Source organism: Heterocephalus glaber, unplaced genomic scaffold (genome assembly GCF_053883595.1).
Source record: "Heterocephalus glaber isolate CG9 unplaced genomic scaffold, H.glaber_assembly_v1.0 deba00001457, whole genome shotgun sequence".
NCBI lineage: Eukaryota > Metazoa > Chordata > Mammalia > Rodentia > Bathyergidae > Heterocephalus > Heterocephalus glaber.
In genome coordinates, this window is record NW_028258305.1 from 35,089,212 (window position 1) to 35,110,842 (window position 21,631).

General features: G+C 39.1%; 1 protein-coding gene, 1 non-coding gene and 1 pseudogene across 16 annotated transcripts in view; 1 reads left to right on the forward strand and 2 right to left on the reverse strand.

Moving 5' to 3' along the window:
- Nucleotides 1-21,631, reverse strand: part of Ltbp1 (latent transforming growth factor beta binding protein 1) — a 435,679-nt gene that overhangs the window by 132,237 nt on the left and 281,811 nt on the right. For all 15 annotated transcript variants that reach the window (XM_087216162.1, XM_087216160.1, XM_087216159.1 and 12 more), the window contains 2 exons: nucleotides 15,063-15,165; nucleotides 11,263-11,334 (listed from right to left, as the gene is read on the reverse strand). In XM_087216162.1, the coding sequence (XP_087072288.1) occupies nucleotides 11,263-11,334; nucleotides 15,063-15,165 (175 nt within the window). The remainder of the gene's footprint in view (nucleotides 1-11,262; nucleotides 11,335-15,062; nucleotides 15,166-21,631) is intronic.
- Nucleotides 1,260-2,408, forward strand: LOC106008883 (endoplasmic reticulum resident protein 29 pseudogene; annotated as a pseudogene).
- LOC147827027 (U6 spliceosomal RNA) lies at nucleotides 3,132-3,236 on the reverse strand. The gene has a single exon (XR_015453315.1). It is a non-coding gene; the product is annotated as a U6 spliceosomal RNA (small nuclear RNA).

The following is a 21,631-nucleotide window of genomic DNA, read 5'->3' on the forward strand; positions in this document are numbered from 1 at the left end:
TGAAAAGGGAAATTTATCAAGTCAGTCTTGTATAAATAGTACTGCAAGAAGAACAGGCCTATGAGTAGAGAGCTAACATTACCATATGGCTCTAGACGGAGGGACTTCAGGGAGCAAGTAGAAATTTCCATAAATCTGCTAGTCAGGAAAATGAATCAAAGTAAAAACCTATAAACTAATTTAAGAGTTTAATGTGTGTGTGGCTCGGGGTACAGCTCGGGGACAGGGCCTGTGCCCAGCCTGTGAAAGTCCCAAGTTCAATCCCCAGTTCAACTCAAAACATCACAAAACAATAAAGTTCTAATTTTATTTGCCAAAGAAGCAATCAGTATCAATGATTTGAACGTGAATATTCTTCAGATGAGAATAATTTTATGAAATAGCCTAACAAAAATTCAGATTTCTAGCATGTTTTAAAAGTTAATAAATGAATACTTTAAAATTTGAAACAAGAACAGGTAACTATGAAAAATAAAGAGAAGCATTGGAAATAAGAATATAATCTTAAAATTAAAAAGGCAATGGATGAGATAATACCTATGAGGGAGGGCAGAGTAAAGCAGGAATTAGAAAAGTGAAAGATGGACTTGAGATATACACTCTCAAACTGCAGCAAAAATAACAGGGGCATAAAAGCACAAAAAGATTTCTAAGAGGCATGAAAAATAGGCTGTGACATCTGTCTAATAAGATATTACACAGAAAAGCATAGTGGAGAATACTTGGTGAACATTTTTCAAGTGTGAGGAAAGACGTGAGTTTTTTTGGATTGACATCACCTTCTACTGAGTAAAATGAAGATAAATTCTAATGCATACACATCATGATAAAACTATAGAACACAAAGAATTAGGAGAAGCTCCCCAAAAAGAAAAGATTCCTACAGAGGAAGAGGTAGGGACAGAAGTCAGAAAGCACTGGAATAAGGTAGTCTGGAAAACCATTGTTAACCCAGAAATGTACATGACGAGTCTAGTTATAGAAAGAGTGCAAAATAAAGCTACCTCCAGACATATAAAGCATATACTTCCCAGTAGCTGTCATTTCATAAAAGAACTGTTAAAAGGTATAACTTCAAGGCAGAAAATTACCAAGTGAAAATACAGAATGCTTAGTTAAACTTGAATTTCAGACAAATAAATACTTTTTAGTGTATTTCCCAAACTATTTGCTGTTTATCTGAAATTCAGATTTAAATGGACATTCTCTGATTTATGTGGAAACCCTTCTCAGAAGAAGACATGAATGCAGAAAGCAAGCAGATACAAGAAACAATGCTAGTTCCCAGAATCCAGCGTTATGGCTGCCGTCGTGCCCCGTGTTGCCTCTCTCTCTTCTCTGCTTCCCTTTTTCCTGGGTCTCCTGCTTTTCTCTGCCCCTCTTGGCGGCAGCGGCCTGCACACTAAGGGCACCCTTCCCCTGGATAGTCACTTTCTACAAGGTCATTCCCAAAAGCAAGTTCGTCTTGGTGAAGTTCGACACCCAACTAAGGTGAAAAACAGGACGAGTTTAAGCGACTGGCTGAAAACTCAGCTTCCAGTGGTGATCTCTTGGTGCCAGAGGTGGGGATCTCAGATTATGGTGACAAACTGAACATGGAGCTGAGTGAGAAATACGAGCTGGACAAAGAGAACTACTCAGTCTTCTATCTCTTTCGGGATGGAGACTTTGAGAACCCAGACCCATACAGTGGGGAAGTTAAGGTTGGAGCCATCCAGCGCTGGCTAAAGGGCCAGGGTGTCTACCTGGGTATGCCTGGTTGCCTGCCTGCCTATGATGCCCTGGCGGGTGAATTCACCAGGGCCTCTAGTGTGGAGGCCCGCCAGGCCCTCTTGAAGCAGAGGCAGGACAACCTGTCAAGTGTGAAAGAAACCAAAAAGAAGTGGGCTGAGCAATACCTGAAGATCATGGGGAAGGTCTTAGATCAAGGTGAGGACTTCCCAGCAACAGAGATGTCTCGAATCACCAAACTGATTGAGAAGAACAAGATGAGTGATGGGAAGAAGGAGGAGCTCCAGAAGAGCTTAAATATCCTAACTGCCTTCCAAAAGAAGGGGTGGAGAAGGAGGAACTCTAAAAAGGCACTGGAGTTTCCCAGGGTTTGCTGGGCTATGTAGGGAGGGGAGAATTACCTGCTGGCTGTTAAGACTCTTGTGGAATATAAGGGGGTGGCAGAAAAACTGGTATTAAACCAGAGATCTGACCCCTGAATGTGCCTGGACATTGATGCAGATGTGACCATGCTTAGGACATCTCTAGAGCCAGTCTGGGGATAGCTGGAACACTTACCCTAATGATTAGCAAATGTCCCCTCTGAAGGAATTGGTGCTACAAAGAGGAGGGTACTGCCCAGGTCCTTGACAAGGGTAATTCTGATTCAAATAAAGTTTCGGTGTTTTGGTTAAGTGGAAAAAAAAAAGAAACAATACTGACTGCCAAAATTAATAAATGATCCATATAGGCATTGAACTACTGACTGTATGGGAAAAAAAGCTTTCTATATTCCCATTAACTAGAAGCTTGAAAATCATTGTAAAATGATGACTCTTAGCTAATCCATAAATTCATTTTCTTTCATATGTCATAATGGCCTCTGGACATTTCCATGGACCAAGTCTCTCCTTGACCAAACTCTAAGCAGGCTCCTTGTTCTGTTCTCAACTGTGGACCCTGACTTTGAGTGTTTGTCTATTCATTGTCCAAGGCCAGCAAGAATCCTGCTGAGTCAGTGCAGCCAGAATGCGCCACCCTCTGCATCTGGCTGAGTTTGTCATCTTCTACCATCTGTCAGGTGATGTTTGGGCACCTAACCTGCCTTCAATAAGAACACGCAGGTCCACCAAGCCAGAATCCCCCTTTAGCCTGCACACACACCTCCACTTATTCTATCCACTGACACCCGAAGGGTCACCCAGTGTCACCTCTTCACTATAGATTTTCATTTTTTCCTTGCTGTATTCAGTTGAGCCCAATCTCTTGCCTACTCTGAAACTCCACTGCCGTGGTCCATCTACCTATTGCCAAGAGTCCCTTGAATACAGTTTGCCTTTTTGTTCTTTTATCTGAATTTTATTTTTACTTTTTAATTGATACAAAGGTATACATATTTATGGGGTCCTATGTGATGTTTCAAAAATAGGGAACACTTCACAGGTTTGCATGCCAGCCTTACACAGAGCCATGAAAATCTTACTGCATTGTTCCAATTTTAGTATGTGTGCTACTGAAGTGAGTGCTGCTGCCTGACTGGTCCGTAACAGATATGGATATTTTTTCTTTAACAGTGTTAAAATCAGCATAAATTCTTTAACTGTTTTCCTACCACATATCAAAAAGCCTATAATTACTTATAAATAATTCATGTACATGGTGCAGATAGTTAATTAGAAGAGCACCTTCAAATTCTCAATCATTCCCTCCCACCCTGTCTGTTTTAACCCTGCGCTATGCCATGGGCCACGTTCCTTTCTCCAGGCACGCAGGCTCTGAGGGTCTCACCCACACTTTCTATTCTTCATTCACCCAGTTTCCTCAAAGCACCCAAAGCCCAGTCCTCTTCTACTTGCTCAACATATTGCAGTTCATACTCACTACTTTTTGTAATCAGTAAGTGGACTGAAATACAAGCAACCATGCAGACAAGCTCTTCAAGGCCAAAAAGCCTCGCATACTGTTTACTTATGTGGACTACTGATCAACTCATTGAACAACAGAGAGACGCCCTTGAAAAACATGGGCATTATTTTTCTTTTTTTTTTGTCCAAATAAAGTTTGATTTCAGATGCACTTTGGGGGATTTTTCTAGCTCAAAGACCTCCATTCAAAGTTTTGGCAGCAAATAGAATTGTGCCCTAATGTCTCAGTCTTCTTCATTTATTTTATTAAAGCAAAACAAGCAGTATAATAGAACGAAGCCCCCCCAAAAGCTATGGGGACAGCTCTTTCATATTTCCTTTAAAATGCTCATCTGGCCTCAGCTAAAATTCAGCTACAGTTGGGAAAGTGAACAAAACAAATTACATCCTGCTGATTCAAACTGCTTTAATTACAGTAAATTATAAGGGGAGAAACAATGTCTTACTCATTACTCATCACATTATTTTCTGTCTATGGCTCTGAAGTACCATATCAATTAATATTTATGGCTTATGGAATCACTAAAATGTTTTCAGATTATCAATGAAAAACACACACATAGTAATGCACAGAGTCAGTGATAAAAATGCAAACATCTTCTAGTCATGTATTTTAGCACTGCCCACAGCATCTCAGCACATACTAAAAATGTAGGACATAATATTAAGTTGACTTTACATCTGTAAAGTTATAAAACTGGTAAGTTATTTTAATGTCAAGGGTTAATAAAAATTTTCATTAAGTAGACTAATCTCTGTTTTCAATTAGGACCAAGTTGTCTTTTTATTGTTTGTTTGCTTTTGGTACTGGGGATCGAACTCAGGACATTGCGCTTTCAAGGCAGGCAGCGGAACCACTGAGCTAAATTCCCGGTCCCCCAAGTTGTATTTTTAAAACTTAGATTTATAACTAACTTTTTAAGAATGCATTTATCTTGTGGCAATTTATGAACAAAGAAGACTGCTCAAACACAGGGACTGAGCTTTAGAGTAACCAGAAGGGAATAGGAGTCCTTACTACCATTTCCACGAGTATTGTTTCATTTACTTCTCGTTCTTCATCAAACTCTTAGCATAATAATCAAGTGACACATGATGAATGCCACCCTAGATCCACCAGGAAATGTGATTGCATTGTTTGTTATGATAAATGAAACAAATTATAACAATTCTATAACGTTGAGAATGGAGCGGCAGGGTTTAGAGCTCCCTGTGAGTGTATGTAATAAATCACTCCTTTGAAAAGATAATCGCTGCTCCACTACAGGGGAGAAAGAAACCCAACTTCCAGGGCAGTTATCTGAAAGCTCCTCAAATTAACTTGTGCACAGTTGGCTCTTTGTTACCTAGAGCACATTAGTAAACGCTGCTTCAGGACACTGGTTCATTTCACTAAAGGAATAAGGTAATTCTAGGTATAATCACTTTAATTTTAAATGTGCTTTGTAAACTGAGAAGACGCTAGACTGTAAGAACAATGTGGAATGTACCACTAGTTATATGCTTAATGGGTTTCTTTTGAAAATTTCTGTTAGGGATAACAAAATCAAAAAGCTTTAGGGCCCTTGGAAACTAAGGGTACATATGTAATGTGAGAATGTTCTATTTCATTTTACCAACCAATAATATTACAAAAGGAGTGAAATTAAGCCCTTCTGTCCATAGTGACTTTAATAGATTATGCTGAATGAAATCATATTATGTTATGAGTCACACTCCTGTGCAGTGTAGTTTAGCGATGCTTTCTTGAGGCACCAAGGAACAGAATTTTCTGTGGTATTTCACTCTAGAATTCTTGCCAAAAAAGTGTAGCACTGCTTTGTAGACATCCTCCTGGGACCAGCATAAGCCAAGATTACGGTGTTACTGACCAACCATCAGTGGAATGACCGAGGCAGAACCATGTGATTTGCTCAGCATGAACAAAACTTGCTAAAGGTCATTCGGCCACACAGAGGAAAATACAAAAATCCCAAGCGTTTTATACAGGCTTCTCCATTCTTTTCTGCTAGGTGAAATAAGAAGGCATTACTTACAAATTTTAACTTCTACACTGACATGTTTATAAATGTGAACTGTTGTTATGAACCTTGAATCAGCTACAAGTATTATTTTTTAAATTAAAATCAATAATAATTGATTGGACTTATACTAGCTCTCACAACAGATGGTATATCTTGTGTTCTAATCATCCAGTATTTTCAGTAGCAATACTTTAAAACATACATACACCCACACATAGACATAGATATACATACATTTTGTATTTATGTATACATACATGTATGCACGTATACACGTATATTCTACATACATATACACACATAGACATAGACATATACACTTTATGTTTATGTATATATACACACATATAAACACATATTCTATATACATATACACACATGCCTACATATGTATAATATGCGCATGTGTGCATTTGGTGAAAGCTGCCATGCTGTACATAAAAACATAGCTGGTCAGAGGATAATCCTGTTTGGGCTTCTTATTGCCTGTATGACTGTGGGAAAGTCTTGTGCTCTGTGTCTCAGTTTCTAACTGGGATTAATAATGCCCATATCTCATATGATCGTTCTGAAGATTAAAGGAAGCACATAAGCTATGAACAAATACATAGTGAGCAATAAGGGGTAGGGCCTTTTCCCGGCAATATAATCAGATGGCTGAGAGTGGAAGTTCTGGCTCGGTCTACCTGGGTTTGATTCCCACATCTTCTACCACTTCACACTACACTATATGCTGCATAAATTGCTTCACTTCTCCAGGTTTCAGTTTCTCCAGCTGCAAAATGGTGACAATAATATCTACTTCAAAAAGGACTAATGGAGAGAAAACTGTCCCAAAGTGTTTATTATGTGACGTATCTGCCATATAATAAACTTAGTTACTGAAATCAAATTAAGTTAATGGTCAAGATAATCAGTTCCTTATTTACCACTTTATAAATCAATGGACTCTGTGCTTAGGTACCCAATTTGTCATGAATCACTAAAAACGTCTTGGTTTTATCTGTAGGTCACTGGTACTCAGCCAATTAAAGTTTTAGTAAGCCACTCATCAATAAGAAATAAACTATTTCTTAATTCACATCAATTTTTTAAAAGCTATTATGAGTTATGGTCTCCGAGTTCACAAATGTAAGGCTGGATCCTTGACCTTTGAGAGGTCATAGCCTATCAAGAAAAGAGAGATGGAAACAAATGCTAATACTCAATATAAACAAATGATCTCAACACAAAGCAGGAAGAGATCCTAACACTGTCTGGAAGACTCTCACAGGAGCAGAAGTTTAAGCCCTAAACCCAGACCAAGATGAAGACCTGTTTGGTAGCAAAGTTTTGGTACTTTTGTGAATGGTACTATGTTAACTCTAAGTAAGCTGTGAAATGTTAAAAGATGTATATTACAATTCCTAGAAAAATTACTTAAAATAATCCAAAAAGATATTATTTTTTTTAAAAAGCCAACCAATAAAATGGAATTCTAAAAAAAATGTTCAAACTATCCAAAAGACAGCATGAAGGAGAAACAGAAGAACAACCAAAAAGTTTGAAGTAGACTGAATCCAACCATACCAATGATCACACTAGATTTTTAACATAATAAACCCTCCAATTAAGAGGCTTAAATATCAGAATGTAAAAGGAAAAAAAAAGCAACTCTCATGTGTATGTGGTCTACAAGAGACACACTGTCAACATAAAAACAGAGATTAAAGTTTTCCAGGTATAAAAGGAAAAAAAATCTACAATCAGAATAGATTTTAACACTCCTGCTTAACAACTGACAAAAAAAGAAAATTTTCACAAATATTTAGATATTCAGCAATACATAACTTGTGTCAAAAAAGAAACCCGAATTTTAAAATAAGTGAATTTAAAGATGATAAAAATGACACTAAATTGAAGGATATAATTAAGGTTAGAACCTAGACTGATCATTAAAGTCTTAAACTCATGCATTAAAAAGGAAGAAAGGCTAATACCAACAATCCAAGATAAGTACCTGAAGAAATGAGAAAACAGCAGCAAACTGAAAAGAAAGTAGATAAAAATAAAAATGAAACAAAGAGCAGAAAGTAGGGAAATAGATAATGTTTTCAACAGATAACAGTGCACTCTTTGAAAAACTGTTAAAATTGATAAACTACTGGCAAGCATAGGAAAAAAGAAAGAGAGAGAGGAGGGAGGAAGGGAGGGAAAGCAAGTAAGAGGAAGAAAAGAACCACTATCGTAACTATAGGGGAGAGGGACCATTACATACACTGGGGAAACTATAAAGATAGCAAGAGCATATAACAACAAACTTCATCTGAATTAATCTAAAATTTTAGGTGAATGTTTTCTAATGCAAAAAATAATTATCACAGCTGACACAGAGAGGTAATGGAAAATCTGAATAATACTGTAATATTAAAGAAATTTAATCCATAATTAAGACACTTTCCACAAAGAAAACTTCAGGACCAAATGCCGTCTTCAGTGAATTACTCCAAATATACAAGGAACAAATAACACCACAAAGCACTAATAAAGAGCAGGGTGTTTTCTTTTCCTTTCTTTGATTTAAAAAAAAATTTTTTTTTTTTTTTTGAGATAGGTTTGAGCTGGAAAGGCAGCTCAGCAGTACAGTGCTGGCCCAGCATGCACAGGGCTCTGAGTTCAAACCCCAGTACTGCAAAAAAGACAGGGTCTCACTATGTAGTCCAGGATGGCCTTATGTAGCTCAGGCGAGGCTCAAACATGCCATCCTCTTGCCTGACATGCAGAGTGCTGGGATTATAGCATGCATTACCATGCTCATTTTAAGAGAAAGAACAGATTTTTTGTCTTCAGAGAGCTACAAAGAGTAACAAATGGTAAACAAATACATAGAAACAGAAACACAACCTAGCAAAAGAACACATGCATATTCTCTACCCTTTGACAGTGAGAGAATTCAAGAGCACCTGACACAAGCGCCTCAAGATTAACCAGGCAGGAGTAGAACAGTGAAGGATGAATAAGAACACTCCTGAATCCTGCAGTCTAATGGAGCAAAGAGAGATACATAAGCCTAGGGGACACTTCCGGAAAGCAGGCATTCAGAAGCTAAAACTTGTGTGACAGCTGTCATTTCTTTCTTATGCACAGCCTCTGGCACACAGTGTAAGGACAGCAAGATAGAACTGGAATGCACCCATGGGGTCTTCTACCCTCTGTTCTGCACAGGATAGAAACACAAGACAGCGCCCCTGCCAAGAGCTGTGAAGCCTGTCAGACCATCTCTGTGGGCAGGAAGCTCAGTACTTTTCATTACAGGGGTGGGGAACTTGATTCTACAGAAGAGGTCTCTTGTAGTTCTTGTAAACGTGCCACCACATAACTTTACCTTACTGACTCTGGCTTTTGAAAAAGCTCATAAAAAGTCTTATTTTGTAGGACAGCTACTACATGTAAAGGCATGCTTACAAAGCTGTGTCTCAGAGGCAGCCATTACACTTATTTTTGGTTGGTACTTCTCCAGGCTAAGTGCATGTGTCTCCAAGTCCCCCACAAGCTTTACTGACCTTATTAAACAAGAAATAATAACAACACTGAACACCCAAACCTCAAATGCCATCTGATGGCATAGAGGACAAGGTTGGAATTTCCACTGTCCTGGTCATTGCACCTCTACTAATGTATCTTAGAAATGTGCTAAGACTTCTTATACAGGTTTTTATATAAATCTAACATTAACATTGAGGCCATCTGTTCATTAATTTAACCTACCCATTGGTTCATCTATCCATTTAACTTCATTCAGTGATTTCTTAAATTCAGGTGATTCTGAGCAATGTAGATTAATCCATTACCACCTTGTTACTAAGGTTTGCAGATGTTTCTCAAAAAGTGTCATGAGTCCCCTCTCCATGAGCTAATGAGTTAACTCTCTCCTTTCACGTATGATGGGGCTTCTCACATTTATAGGCAAAACCCTGTGCCTCTGAGACACAGTATACTTGTGTCACTTCTTTAAGTCAGCAAAGACTCTATATATCATAAAAGTCACACTGATGGACTATGGAATCAACAGTTTGCTCAAGAAAATTCTCAGGTAACTAAGACATTCCTTTGACTATTTTATTTTTCAATTTTTATTTTTATTACATGTTTGCAGTTCATAATGATTATACTCCTTGTGGAGAGTGGATACATATATATAAAACATCTTAATTCTTTTTTTCCATCCCCTTTCCCTCCCCTCTCCCCCTCCTCCCTCCATCTCTTGGCTCCCTTCCCTTTTGCAAAAGATCTAGCTCCATTTTTCCTATTATGTATCTTTTCTTTTGCTCTTTATTTATATTTATATAAAAGAAACCATGCAATATTGAAGCTTTATGTCTGATTTCACTTAACATTATTATCTCAAGATACATCCCCTATCCTACAAATGACTCAGGTTTATCTGTCTTTATGGCAGGATAGTATTCCATTGTGTGTAAATACCACATTTTTAATCCATTCATCTGTTTATGGACATATGGTTTGCTTCCAAGATTTAGCTATTATGAATTGTGCCACTATAAACAAGGGTATGCATGTATCACTGTAATATGATGTCTTTAACTATTTCAGGAAGATATCTAAAGAGAAATATCTGAGTCTAATGAAATTGCTATCTTTAGTTTTTTGAGAACTCTCCATACTGATTTCCATAATGGGTGTTCTAGTGACACAGACCATTTTAGTAACAGGCTAAACTACACCCTAATGTAACTTTCATCTACTTCTATCAGCACAAGCTGATAGGCCCCAGACCACAAGTCAGAAGACATGGGCTGTGTTCTTGCACAAACACCCAAATTACTAATAACACCTTTAGCCTAAACATGGGAAGAAAAATTAGGAGCATTAATTAACTATATATTCCACAAAGTAACTAAAATAAAATCTGGTAATATGGATACTAACCTAGGCATTGGTAGGCCCAAGTTACAAACTCAGCTCAATGCAACCACATGGAAGTGATTTAACCTCTCTGGGCTTTAGTTTCCTCTTTATAAAGTACAGACACAAGATCAGACAAATTCTGGGGCTTCCCCTGTTTGTGCAGTTCTACTGTGGTATTCAAAATAAATTTGCAAAAGTACTCAGGACATTTCATATTTAATTTTATAGCTTTCCTGTTACCTGGGGAAAGTGTGTTCACTCTGACATTCAGTATCTAAACACTTCCAGTTGGCCAGAAATACTTTGATGAAAGAGCAAAGGGAATTCTGTTGCCCAATCATGTGCCAGGAAAGCAGCACCCTGCTAGCCACAGGGGTGTGCTCGCACCTCTGCACCAATACGAAGCAACAGCACAGCAACTTCAGGGCACTCTCCACATTACCCTAACACTTGCAGATTTTATCACAGGTTAACAGAAGGTTAAAGGGTTTCATCAAGTTTCAACTGTAGGAAAGCAATCCAACAACCATGCATTTAACATCAACACTCCTTTAGCTAACTGGAGTGAGACAGAGGCAGTTCTCTGTGTGACCTTCACATGCTGGGCTCAGGAGCAACACATGGCAAAACAACTCAAGTTTCTAGAAAGATAAAACAACTGTTGAGTCCATACCAATGGAATCAATTAACCTTACCTTGACAAAAGGTGTTGTTAACCCTCTTATAACCTTGCAGGCATTCTATCATTTGATTATATCCATGATAAGCTGTAAGAGAAGAAATAATTCTTTGTTACATGTCTCGTTTAAATTGTTGTAATTCTATACCGCTAGATGCGGTAACCAAAGACATTTAAGGTATCACTGCACTTACTCATTTCTAAGACACCAAGAGCAATGTGGAACTCCATAATTTCTTTCACATTACGCTTGTTTTTTAATATACTTCATATTTAGCAATGGACAGCAGCCTAGTAAGTTGCCAGTAAATCATTATTACATTAACTAAATCATAAGATTTTACATTTTCTCCCATTTAGTGATTAAATATTTCTGAATATTTTCTGAAAATAGAAATCAGGGATCGACTTCTCCCTCATCTGCTTCTGGGAATGATGCGTTGCAGAGGGGAGAAGTTGGCATGTGGGAGTCACCCCATCCGGCCCTTTGGGCTCATGTTGTCTTGTCACATACAATGAAGATACTGAAGCAGGTTGCCTACAAAGGCTGTGGGATCTCTTGTCTGTGAATTCTCCCAAGATAAAAGAGATAATAGCTTGTTTTAGAAGTCTCAGCAGTTGTCTACTTCGAGGCAGAGAGCCAGACCAGATGATCTCTAAAAGCCCTCCCTCCCCAGCTTAGGATTCCATGTTAATTTTCTTCTAAAACTGTTTAAAGGACAAGTGACTTGTTCACACTAAGCACATCTCTAAAAGATTACAGACTTGTTCATGAAATCATGTGCACATTTAAAATCAAGTTTTCACAGCAACAAATGATCAGCAGGAAAGGTCTTTCGTACGTGGCCAATTAAAAATTTCAGACATTAAATAAAAACCACCTGAAAACAAGTTTGAATTACTATGAATAAAAAAGTAAAATGAAATAAAAAGGCATGGAAGAGAAAACCACAGCACATAAAGCTAAGGAGGGTCTACTCTCTTCCAAAATGAACATGCTTTGCAGAGTAGGAAAGAAAAGGGTTTTGTTGTTGTTTGTTTGTTTATTTTTTTGGTACCAGAGATCGAACTCGGGTCCTTGGGCTTGTGCAGCAGGTGGCAAAACCACTGAGCTAAATCCCGGCCCTTGTTTTGTTTTTAAATGACACAGGAAGAATATGACCATGTGTGTGTTTCTTGGGGTGAGCCATTTAAGATGTCACAGACAGAATAAATGTCAAGATGTTAACAGTTTGTTTGTAACCCACACTGCCCTTTCTGAAACACGGTCATTCTCCTCTGTTTTATACATTAAATGGGCCAATATATGAATGTACTTTCATCAACATTTAGTTAACAGTAACAGCAATTCTGTACTTTCATTATCTAATTATTTATTATTAATAACTGAAGTCATTATCAAGATTAAAATATAGTGCTAATAAAACCACATAAAGCAGTTAATTCATCCTTAGGTAAATGCAATTCTAGATAAAAATGACAAAAGGTCAGGAATGGAAGTTAAGCATTAAAATCGGGGGGAGGGAATGGTTTAAATTCCTTTACCCCTAAGGAATGTCACTTTCTACTACTTTGGGTTTAGAAAGCAGAGGAAAGAGAAGCACCTAAGCAAAAGATACATAACAAAGGGAACAAATAAAAAGTAAGAGAAAAGATGGAGAAAAACCTAGGAAATGTAAACTTAGTCCCCAAAGTTAAAAGAATCTAACTTCTCCCATCCTGTCTTTAGACCTAACACTGAGAAACATCACCCTCCATAATACTCTGACACGCAAGCATACGGGTATATGTTAAGTGAATGTCAGGCAGTTGTTTTCTTTTTTAAGAAAGCAGTGCTTTTTCAATATTTTTCCTAGAGATTTTTGTTTAATGACTCATATGAATCAATAGCAAATGGCAGAGCTGGAAGTTAAATTCAGGCTACCCTAATTCTAAACAGCAGGCTCTCTAAATCAATTCAAATGGATCCTAGATATCCCTTTGGTCAAAGAGTCAAAATAATTTGAAGCAAATGGATCTTCGAATCAGGAGAGACCATCACCAATCAACTTACTTGCTGGAAATATACAGTGTTAATCAATATCCAATCAGCTTAGAAAAATTACTTGAGATATTCTTTCACTACTGAATATCTTTATGTGAATTTTTTCCTAAATGAAGAATTCACTAATTTTCTGAAACTGTAGTGGTTATTTTCACAAATATGTTTTCTAAAAGAAATCCAAAGTGGTACTGACAAAATAAATGAAGACAGCTTTAGGAATACAGAAACTATAAATTTCAGAACTATGGAAGTCCAAATGAGAGGCTACTATTTAAAATCACTTATTATGCTGGAAGAACAAATAGTATATAAGCATAGAGTGGTAATTCCAAGATGCAGATTTCAGATTGAGCAGAGGTTTCAAAAGCAGTTGAAGCCAGGTGTGGTGGTGCATGCCTGTAATCCCAACATTCAGGAGGCTGAGACAGGAGGATCGCTGCAAGTTCGAGACCAGCCTGGGCTACATAGTGAGTTCAAGGCTGGCCTGAACTATATACCAAGACCGTGTCTAAAAAAAAAAAGGTAGTTGCGTATCAATCCAATCAATGGATATTTAAGAAAATAAAAAGTATTCAATTGAAGCAACTGAAAAATTCCTTGCAGCATAAAGAATAAAAAGCAATTATAAAAATCTTTAGCTGTATTAGACAAAGGTAGATGACTAAGAAAAGTATCACTTGCTCTTTTAGTACAAATATGATGACAAAAGGTAAGAAAGCTCAATTTAAAACAAGTTACCTCTGACTTTCTAAGAGGTATTCCTTAGAAATCAGTTATTCAAAGTTAACACTACATTCAAAAACTGAAAATACAGACAACTGTTGGGAAGAGAGTATTAGAAAAGTAAACCTGGATTTATTCAAATCAATAGTTTCTGCAAAACACTTTAAAGACAATCATAGCACGTAGGTGCTGATACAGACTGATGTCACTGAAAACTGACAATACAGAAGTAGTGCTAAGAAAATCGGGGGAAAGTCCTGTGTCCCAGGAATTACAAAGTTCTTTATTACAAATCAGCAACCAACCATTACTCATTTCAGCCTTTCTTTTTATGAAATTTAAAATCCTATATAATCCTAATCCTATAATATTCAATAAACGGTGGATATTAATAAAATTTTCATTTAAGGAACTTAACCTAAGAAATAGTAACTGCACTGACTTCTCATAGCATTTGAAACACTTCTCTACCATTTTTTTAAAATAACTTTATTATCAAACACACACATATAAAAAATTAAAACCATTCAAAGAAGAACAATGCAAGGGGAAAAAAACTACAATAATACTCAAATACAGTAGAACTCAACCAAAACAAAACTGAAAAGCACTTAAACATTTTTCCATATAACTTAAGAAAGCATCTCAAGCACCATTTTAAATCTTTACTATTTTAAAGAGTACTTTATTTTCTCTGCTCCTAAGACAAAGGAGCCTATTTTAGCTTATTACTTCTAAAAGAACTTTTCACCCATAAGTAATTCAATTGGAGAAAGCAACTGATAATTTTGCTTATTAAAAAAAAGAACAGGGGCTGGGGATTTAGCTCAGTGATTTCGCTGCCTGCTGTGCAAGCGCAAGGACCCGAGTTCGATCCCCGGTACAAAAAAAAAAAAAGAACAGAACTGATAGAAAAACTTTACTTGACTTGGAAGGTTTCTGGAAGTGCATATTATAGCACTATGTTCTAAAATACAATAAGAGAGCAATCATTAAGAAAACAGATACGCCCCCATTAGCCTGCAAAGGAATGATGAAACTTTACTCACCTGGCTTCTTGGGGCATTTCTGGCACTTGTTAAAGCCCCAGGAGGTACCCACAGTTCCACAGCAGTCCTCTTGCTTTGAAAGGCCAGGGAGAGCTTTGCCACACTGCAATGATGAGGTGTGAAACAGGAAGGTTAAGTGAATGCAGGCCGCTCTGCTCAAGAGCACTGCTGCATCTTACAGTCACATTATAAAACCATTCCCTTGTTATCGACACAATCATGGAGGAAAAACACAACTATAAAACTGAAGCACAATACCAGGGCAGGATCAATGCAACACTGAAATGAACAAGCAAATTCCAAATAAGAGCTCCTTGGCATTTATAAAGTCTTATGAAAATTGTTCACTGCTCAGAGCACTTTATAAAACTTGAGCTTTCAATGTCTTCTTCCCCCCACCCAAAAAAAACCTCATCATTTTTTCAGTGCTAGGGATCAAACCCAGGGCCTTGCATCTATGCTAGGCAAGTGCCATACCACTGAGCTATATCCACAGCCCTCAATATAAATTTTAAATTTTAGTTGTAACTGTCTGTTTAAATCTCTCTTGCAGATAATCAGGGAACAGAGCTGTAAGGGTATGATGTGTGTAAAACTAGAAAATGACACAGGTCTCACCTACGAGAGGCTTCTGGTCTTCTTATAACCCCCAGGACAGGAAAGGAGAGGACAACACAGGAAATGGTCATCAGCTGAGCCAGGTCAGCTCTGGCCCAGTCAAAGGCTCCAAAGAGCCAAGCAGTCTGACCAGGGAGGTCAGCCAAGCTAGAAAGGGGCCGGCAGGTTCAAGTCAGACCAGCCCGAGCTGGCAGAAGACTGAGGCTTAGAACTACGGCGACAGCACTACTGTCAAACATAAGCAAGACCAGGAAAGATTCCCAGTTCACCAGGAGAGGTCAGATGAGGCTGAGAGGCAGGAGCCTCAAGATCAACTCAGTGGAGTAAGGAAGGGCTTAGGAGACCCACGCTGCTCTGTGAATGGATCCAAAGGCCAGGTGGCCAAGGAGGCGACCTGAATCCCCATCCCTACTCAGCAGGAGAAGCCCACACCACACATCTTTGAGTAGTGCACAAATGCAGGGCACCTAAGTGTCCTTCTGCCTTGATTTACCTCTACAAAAGCCTCCAAAGGATTTCCATAGTCATCTTTCCAAAGATGAATCTCACAACATCATGCAACTGAACACAAATCTCCAGTGGCTCTTCACTGAACACTAGCTACTCCCCTACCATGACGTAGAGGGTCCTTTCCCACCTGAGGCAATCTCTTGTCCCCCTCCACCTCTCTCTATCCGTACTTCAGGACACCAAAGGACTGTTCAGGCTCAGAAAAAGCCAGGGCTTTTTAGAAGCTCTTTCCTCTCCTTGGAATGTCCCCTCCTTTTTTCTGCCCCAGGACAACTACTCATCCCAGGAGCCCCAGATCTAAAGAGCACCTCAGCTCATTAGTTTCAAGGATTCTTATCTCCTCTCTACCCCACAGTTCTTTCCCCAAGTCCCACTGCCCCTGCAATGCATTTTAGTTACATGCATCTGTGACTTATCTTACATCTTAATGTGTAGTACACTTTCCAAACACCCAATAAATGCTGAATGAATGAAAGAATGAATGGATGGATGAAATGACCTCAGGATCAAACTGGCTGTAGTCTATTCAAGAGAGCAACCACTATGTGAAAAGCCTGTGGAAGTCAGCACTCAGGCCCCAGGCTAGAGAACAGTACACAGGGACACAAAGTCCAGCCAGGTGCAGCCTGAAGAAGGCAGGCAGGTAGTAGGAATCATATCTGACCTCTGTAGCAGGCCTAATCCTAACCCTAACCAATAACTCTAACCCTCCAAAAACAGCATCTCCCTCCTGCAAGGCTCGGGTGCAGCAATCTGACTGAGGCTTTAAGTGACTACACATCCAAATCATAAAACGAAGCTCATACCAAAGAAGGCCCAGCTCAGTTATCAGAGCTTTACTTACATCACAGCTTTGATGTCTTCAGGTTTTTATGATTTTTGATGATCTTTGCAAGATGCTACATGCTCTCCAAAAGGAATACATAATAGTGGCTAAAAAATGTGACTCAAGAGATAGAGAGGGTGGGGTATGAATTCCGACTATGTGGGACTTCAAATGCACAGTATCTCAGACTATTTCTTATCCATAACACAGGATCTTTCTATTAGAGCCTTAAAAAACGAAGGGTACACTGCATGGACGATACTGCACATTATGCCTGACATGTGTAAGTGCTAAGTTATCATCACCATTCTTGTTGTTGTTAGAGGTAAAAGTTCCTGTTCCAGATGCTCTGTGTGGGATCTGTCCTGTCTCTCAGATCCCTAGGGATAGGAGGCAAATGAGCTGTGGGTGCCCTGCCTGTCAAAGAGGCTGGTCTATCTGCCCACTGGAAAGTACCAGGTTCCACAGCACATGGCTCTATAGGACAAATGAAGTTTCCTGAAGTAATGGTCAGTGTTAAGGACATCTTGACAGTGGAAGTTAGTAAGACCCAAGCTTAGGCACATGTGTAGTTTTGTGGCATGCTTTCCTCAAGAGGAATCAAGAGCATCTCCTGCACAACCACCCAGATAGATAAGCACCAGCCCAGGGCCAGCTGTGCACAGATACCAGCACACTGCCACAGGGACACCTGTCTGCGACAGGTGTCAGAACTGCCTCCTAGGATGGCCCCAGGGCTGGGGGCACTGGGAAGTAGGCTCAGGCTTGGTAGGAAGACTGGACAAAGCAACACATCAAAGAGGTAGACAGGATGTCAGAAAGAGAAGCACACATACACAGAGCACAGAAGGAGATAGAGGGAGAGGGTGAGAAAGAATCAGCATGACAACAGATATCCTGACTCCAGACAGTTCTAGCCTCTTCGAGCTTCATCACAGAAGATCTACACTTGAAAAATCAAAGCTGGAAGGAGGAAGGAGGACAATGACTCAGGTATAAAACCAGGAACAAAATAAAAACACAAAGGTTCCCACGATTGCAATCCTGCTGTCCAAGTGTGCTTCATGCTTATTCCAGCTTTATAAATCGTCAGGTTTATGTGAGACACCAGTCCACATCATATACAGATCTTTCTTGTACCAAACTCCTTAGGTTCTTCTCTTAATTAAGCAAAACACTCAACACTTGCTGATTTTATATGCTTAAAATGTTAGTAGCAGTTAAAATCCAATTTTCACCTTGGATTCCTAGAATGTTTTATTTGGTAAGGCAAAAATAAATCATTTCTCTCTACCAAGCCTCCAAAAAGGTACAAAGTTTTCATTACATGATTCAGGCTTCTTTATGCCACGGTTTTGTTTTTGCAGGTCCAGAGCCAAGAGCAGCACAAGCCATCCAAATTGATGGAATAAATGGCAGCGTAGGTGGTACCATGACAGTGTGTGTTCATCTCAAAACTGGGGCTACACAGTGTAAAAATGAGCTATGAGAGATGAAGTCATGGTTACAACAAAGGCACAATATTTTATGTAAGAGGCTTCTGTGTACAGCCAGAAATGCCACCTGAGATCTTTAGGGTCATAATCAGGGCTGTCCCTAAGAGGACACTGAGCACTACTAGGTCTCATCTGGATGTCAGAAGCACCCAGAGAAAAAGCTCACAGAGCTTCTCTCTCCCACACCAAAGGCCCTATGTGGGAAGAGCACACAAAATAGGATGAGGTTAACATTCAGAAAGTCCTTCTCCAAGCCTGGGACAATCTGTTCTCAGAGACACATAATCATATGGACACAGACTCAGGCTAGCTACATCTGCATGTGTAGATTGAGGTGATTTTCACAAGTTAGAAACACAAATGGAATTTCTCCTATGTAAGTTATTCACGGCTTTTTCAGAGAAAGTCTGTTGTTTCAGGACATATCTTATACATAAGCAATCCAGGAAAAAAATGAGTTAAATTTACAGCCCAATAGTTAGCTATATTAAGTCAGAAACAAACGTTTACAGTGTCACACAAGCAATGTGTGGAGCTGGGCGTGCTCCAACCCTGTAATCCCAGCTACTCAGGAGGCTGAGGCAGAAGGGTCACATATTCAAAGCCAGCCTTGGCAATTCAGAAAGACCCTGTCTCAAAAATTTTAAAAATAAAATAAAATAAAAAGGGCTGGAGCTGGAGCTCAGCACTCCTTGGGTTCAATTTCCAGTACTGCAAAACAAACACACAAACAATGTGCTATAAATCCTCAAAAAACTTGCACAACCTTGGACTCCAGATTAAGGGACACTATAACCTTACATATTACTGCTAAGAGTCAGCCAATGCATGACCCAGCTAGAGAGGTGCAAGTGGAACAAATGAAGAAAGGACAGATAATAAGACTATGTGTAGACACCACGGCAACATTGAGACACGCTGGGCAACATGAAGCTTGCTGCACAAGGAAGGTATCATTGGCAGGACTAAAGGCTGCAAACAACAGGAAGATAGGATTCAAGTCATGCAACTCATGAAGTAGAAGATATTTTCAATAGTTGCTCAACAGTGGATGATACTGTGACATCTTCACCGGGAGTAAATGACCTCTATAGTCTGCCAGACGAAACATTCTGTGTCACAAAGGTCACCATGCTCCATTTCAGACATAAAGGTTACTGCCCACTCAAGCCAAGTGCCTGCTGCTCCCAAGGCTGTCACAGAACCAAGACTGGGCAGATGCACTCCTAACCACCTCCTTTCTGTCTTATCTCCTCCTCCCTCACTTCCACATTGCCAGAGGTGCTCACCCTGTCACAGCCTCTGCCTGGTAGACATATGCAAACAAACAGAGAAGGAAAAAAACAAAGAGAGCTATTCCAGGCCCTGGCTCTCCAATAACTCCAGGAAAACAGTGTATGAAAACAATTCCTTGGCTTTTTCTACTGTGCTTCAGAAGGTCAAGTCATTCAAAAAAATTAACAATTACTCCATAAATATCCATGTTACAGCCTCTGTCACACCAAAGAATCACAATCTGTAACTTTCAAAAAATTTAAACCTTGTTGTCAAAAATTAATAGATCATAAGGAAATGAACTTTTTTAAACACTGACACAACTGAGGATATGTGTTTTCAGACTTTTACCTGTTTTTTTTTTTCCATTAAGTTTATTGGTACATTTTTAGGTATATAATACAGTTACATTCATCATTGGGATCTGGTACCACTACATGAGTATCTTGGTTCTTATTTTTTCCCCATTCCCTGCCCTCCCTCACCCCCTCCACCCTTTCCTGTTTACAAAGACTTTGTTTCCATTTTTTTCCTTTTCTCATATTTTTTCTTTTCCCTTCTTTCCTTTCCCCTACCCTTCCCATTTCCCCTGCTCGTTTAGACCTTTTCTTCCTATTTCACAATATCAGTTATACATTTTGATCCTTATTTTAGGTTTTTCACACCAGAGAAACTATTCCATATTTACACATGGGTGTCCTATTTATTTCACTTCAGAGTATGGGCTCAGTGTGCATCCATTTAGTTATAAATGTGTCTAGTTTCTCATTCTTTTTTTGGGGGGGGGGTACCGGGGATGAACTCAGGACCTTTTACACGTGCAAGGCAGGCAATGAAACCACTGAGCTAAACCCCCGGCCCTAGTTTCTCATTCTTTATGGCTGAGTAGTACTCCATTTTATTAAAAAAAATCTTTATCCAGTCTCCAGTTGATGGGCTGTTGGGTTGATTCCAAGTTTTAGCTATTACAAACCGTGCCGCTATAAGCATGGGTGAGCATATTATCACTGTGGTATGAGTCTTTTAATCATTTCGGGAAGATACCCAGCAGAGAAATAGCTGGGTCAAATGGGACCTCTAATCCTAGTTTTTAACCTCAGTTTTGAGGTAATACCATAGTACTGTCTTGATTCTCAAAGTTAAGCTATGACTAAAGTTGCTTTTAGAATTCCCTATAAATATGAGTGGAATGACAATTGAAAATTTATCACTTTGTGACCAAGGCTTAAATTACTGTCAATTAAAAATTCCCCACCAGAGTTGCTTCAGAGGTGAATAACTTGAAAAGGTTATGACAGTGAAGTATGGTTCCGTATGATTTAGTTTCCATATCTTCATTTTTCTGACATTTACAACAGCCTCATTCCAAGATTATTGGCTGATACTGTGCAGAGTCCCAGGGAAGAAAATTCAGCAGTGGAAGAAAGAAAGGAGTGCTAGACTAAAATCATTAGACCAAGATCAAAATTCTGGCTCTCTTACTAGCAGTGAGGGGCTACGGATCCCCCTGACTCTTTGGGCCAGGAATGAGACAATGGGATAATGGGACAACAATCAAAGGTGTGTGAGAATGAATGATGCATGTCCAAGCAGGTGTAGGATTAGAGAAAGGTCACCCTTCGGGATGTGTGGTGCACCAGAGCATTGGGTTTCTTGTTTGTTTGTTTGTTTGTTGCATTTTTATTATTTTGAGACAGGGTCTCACTATGTAGCCCAGGCTGGCCTCAAACTCACTGCAATCCTCCTGGCTCAGCTCTGAGTGCAGGGATTACAGGCATGTGCCACCACACCTTGTGCACTGAGTTTTGTGAATGGATCCCGGATTTGGTTCCAGGCCCCACACA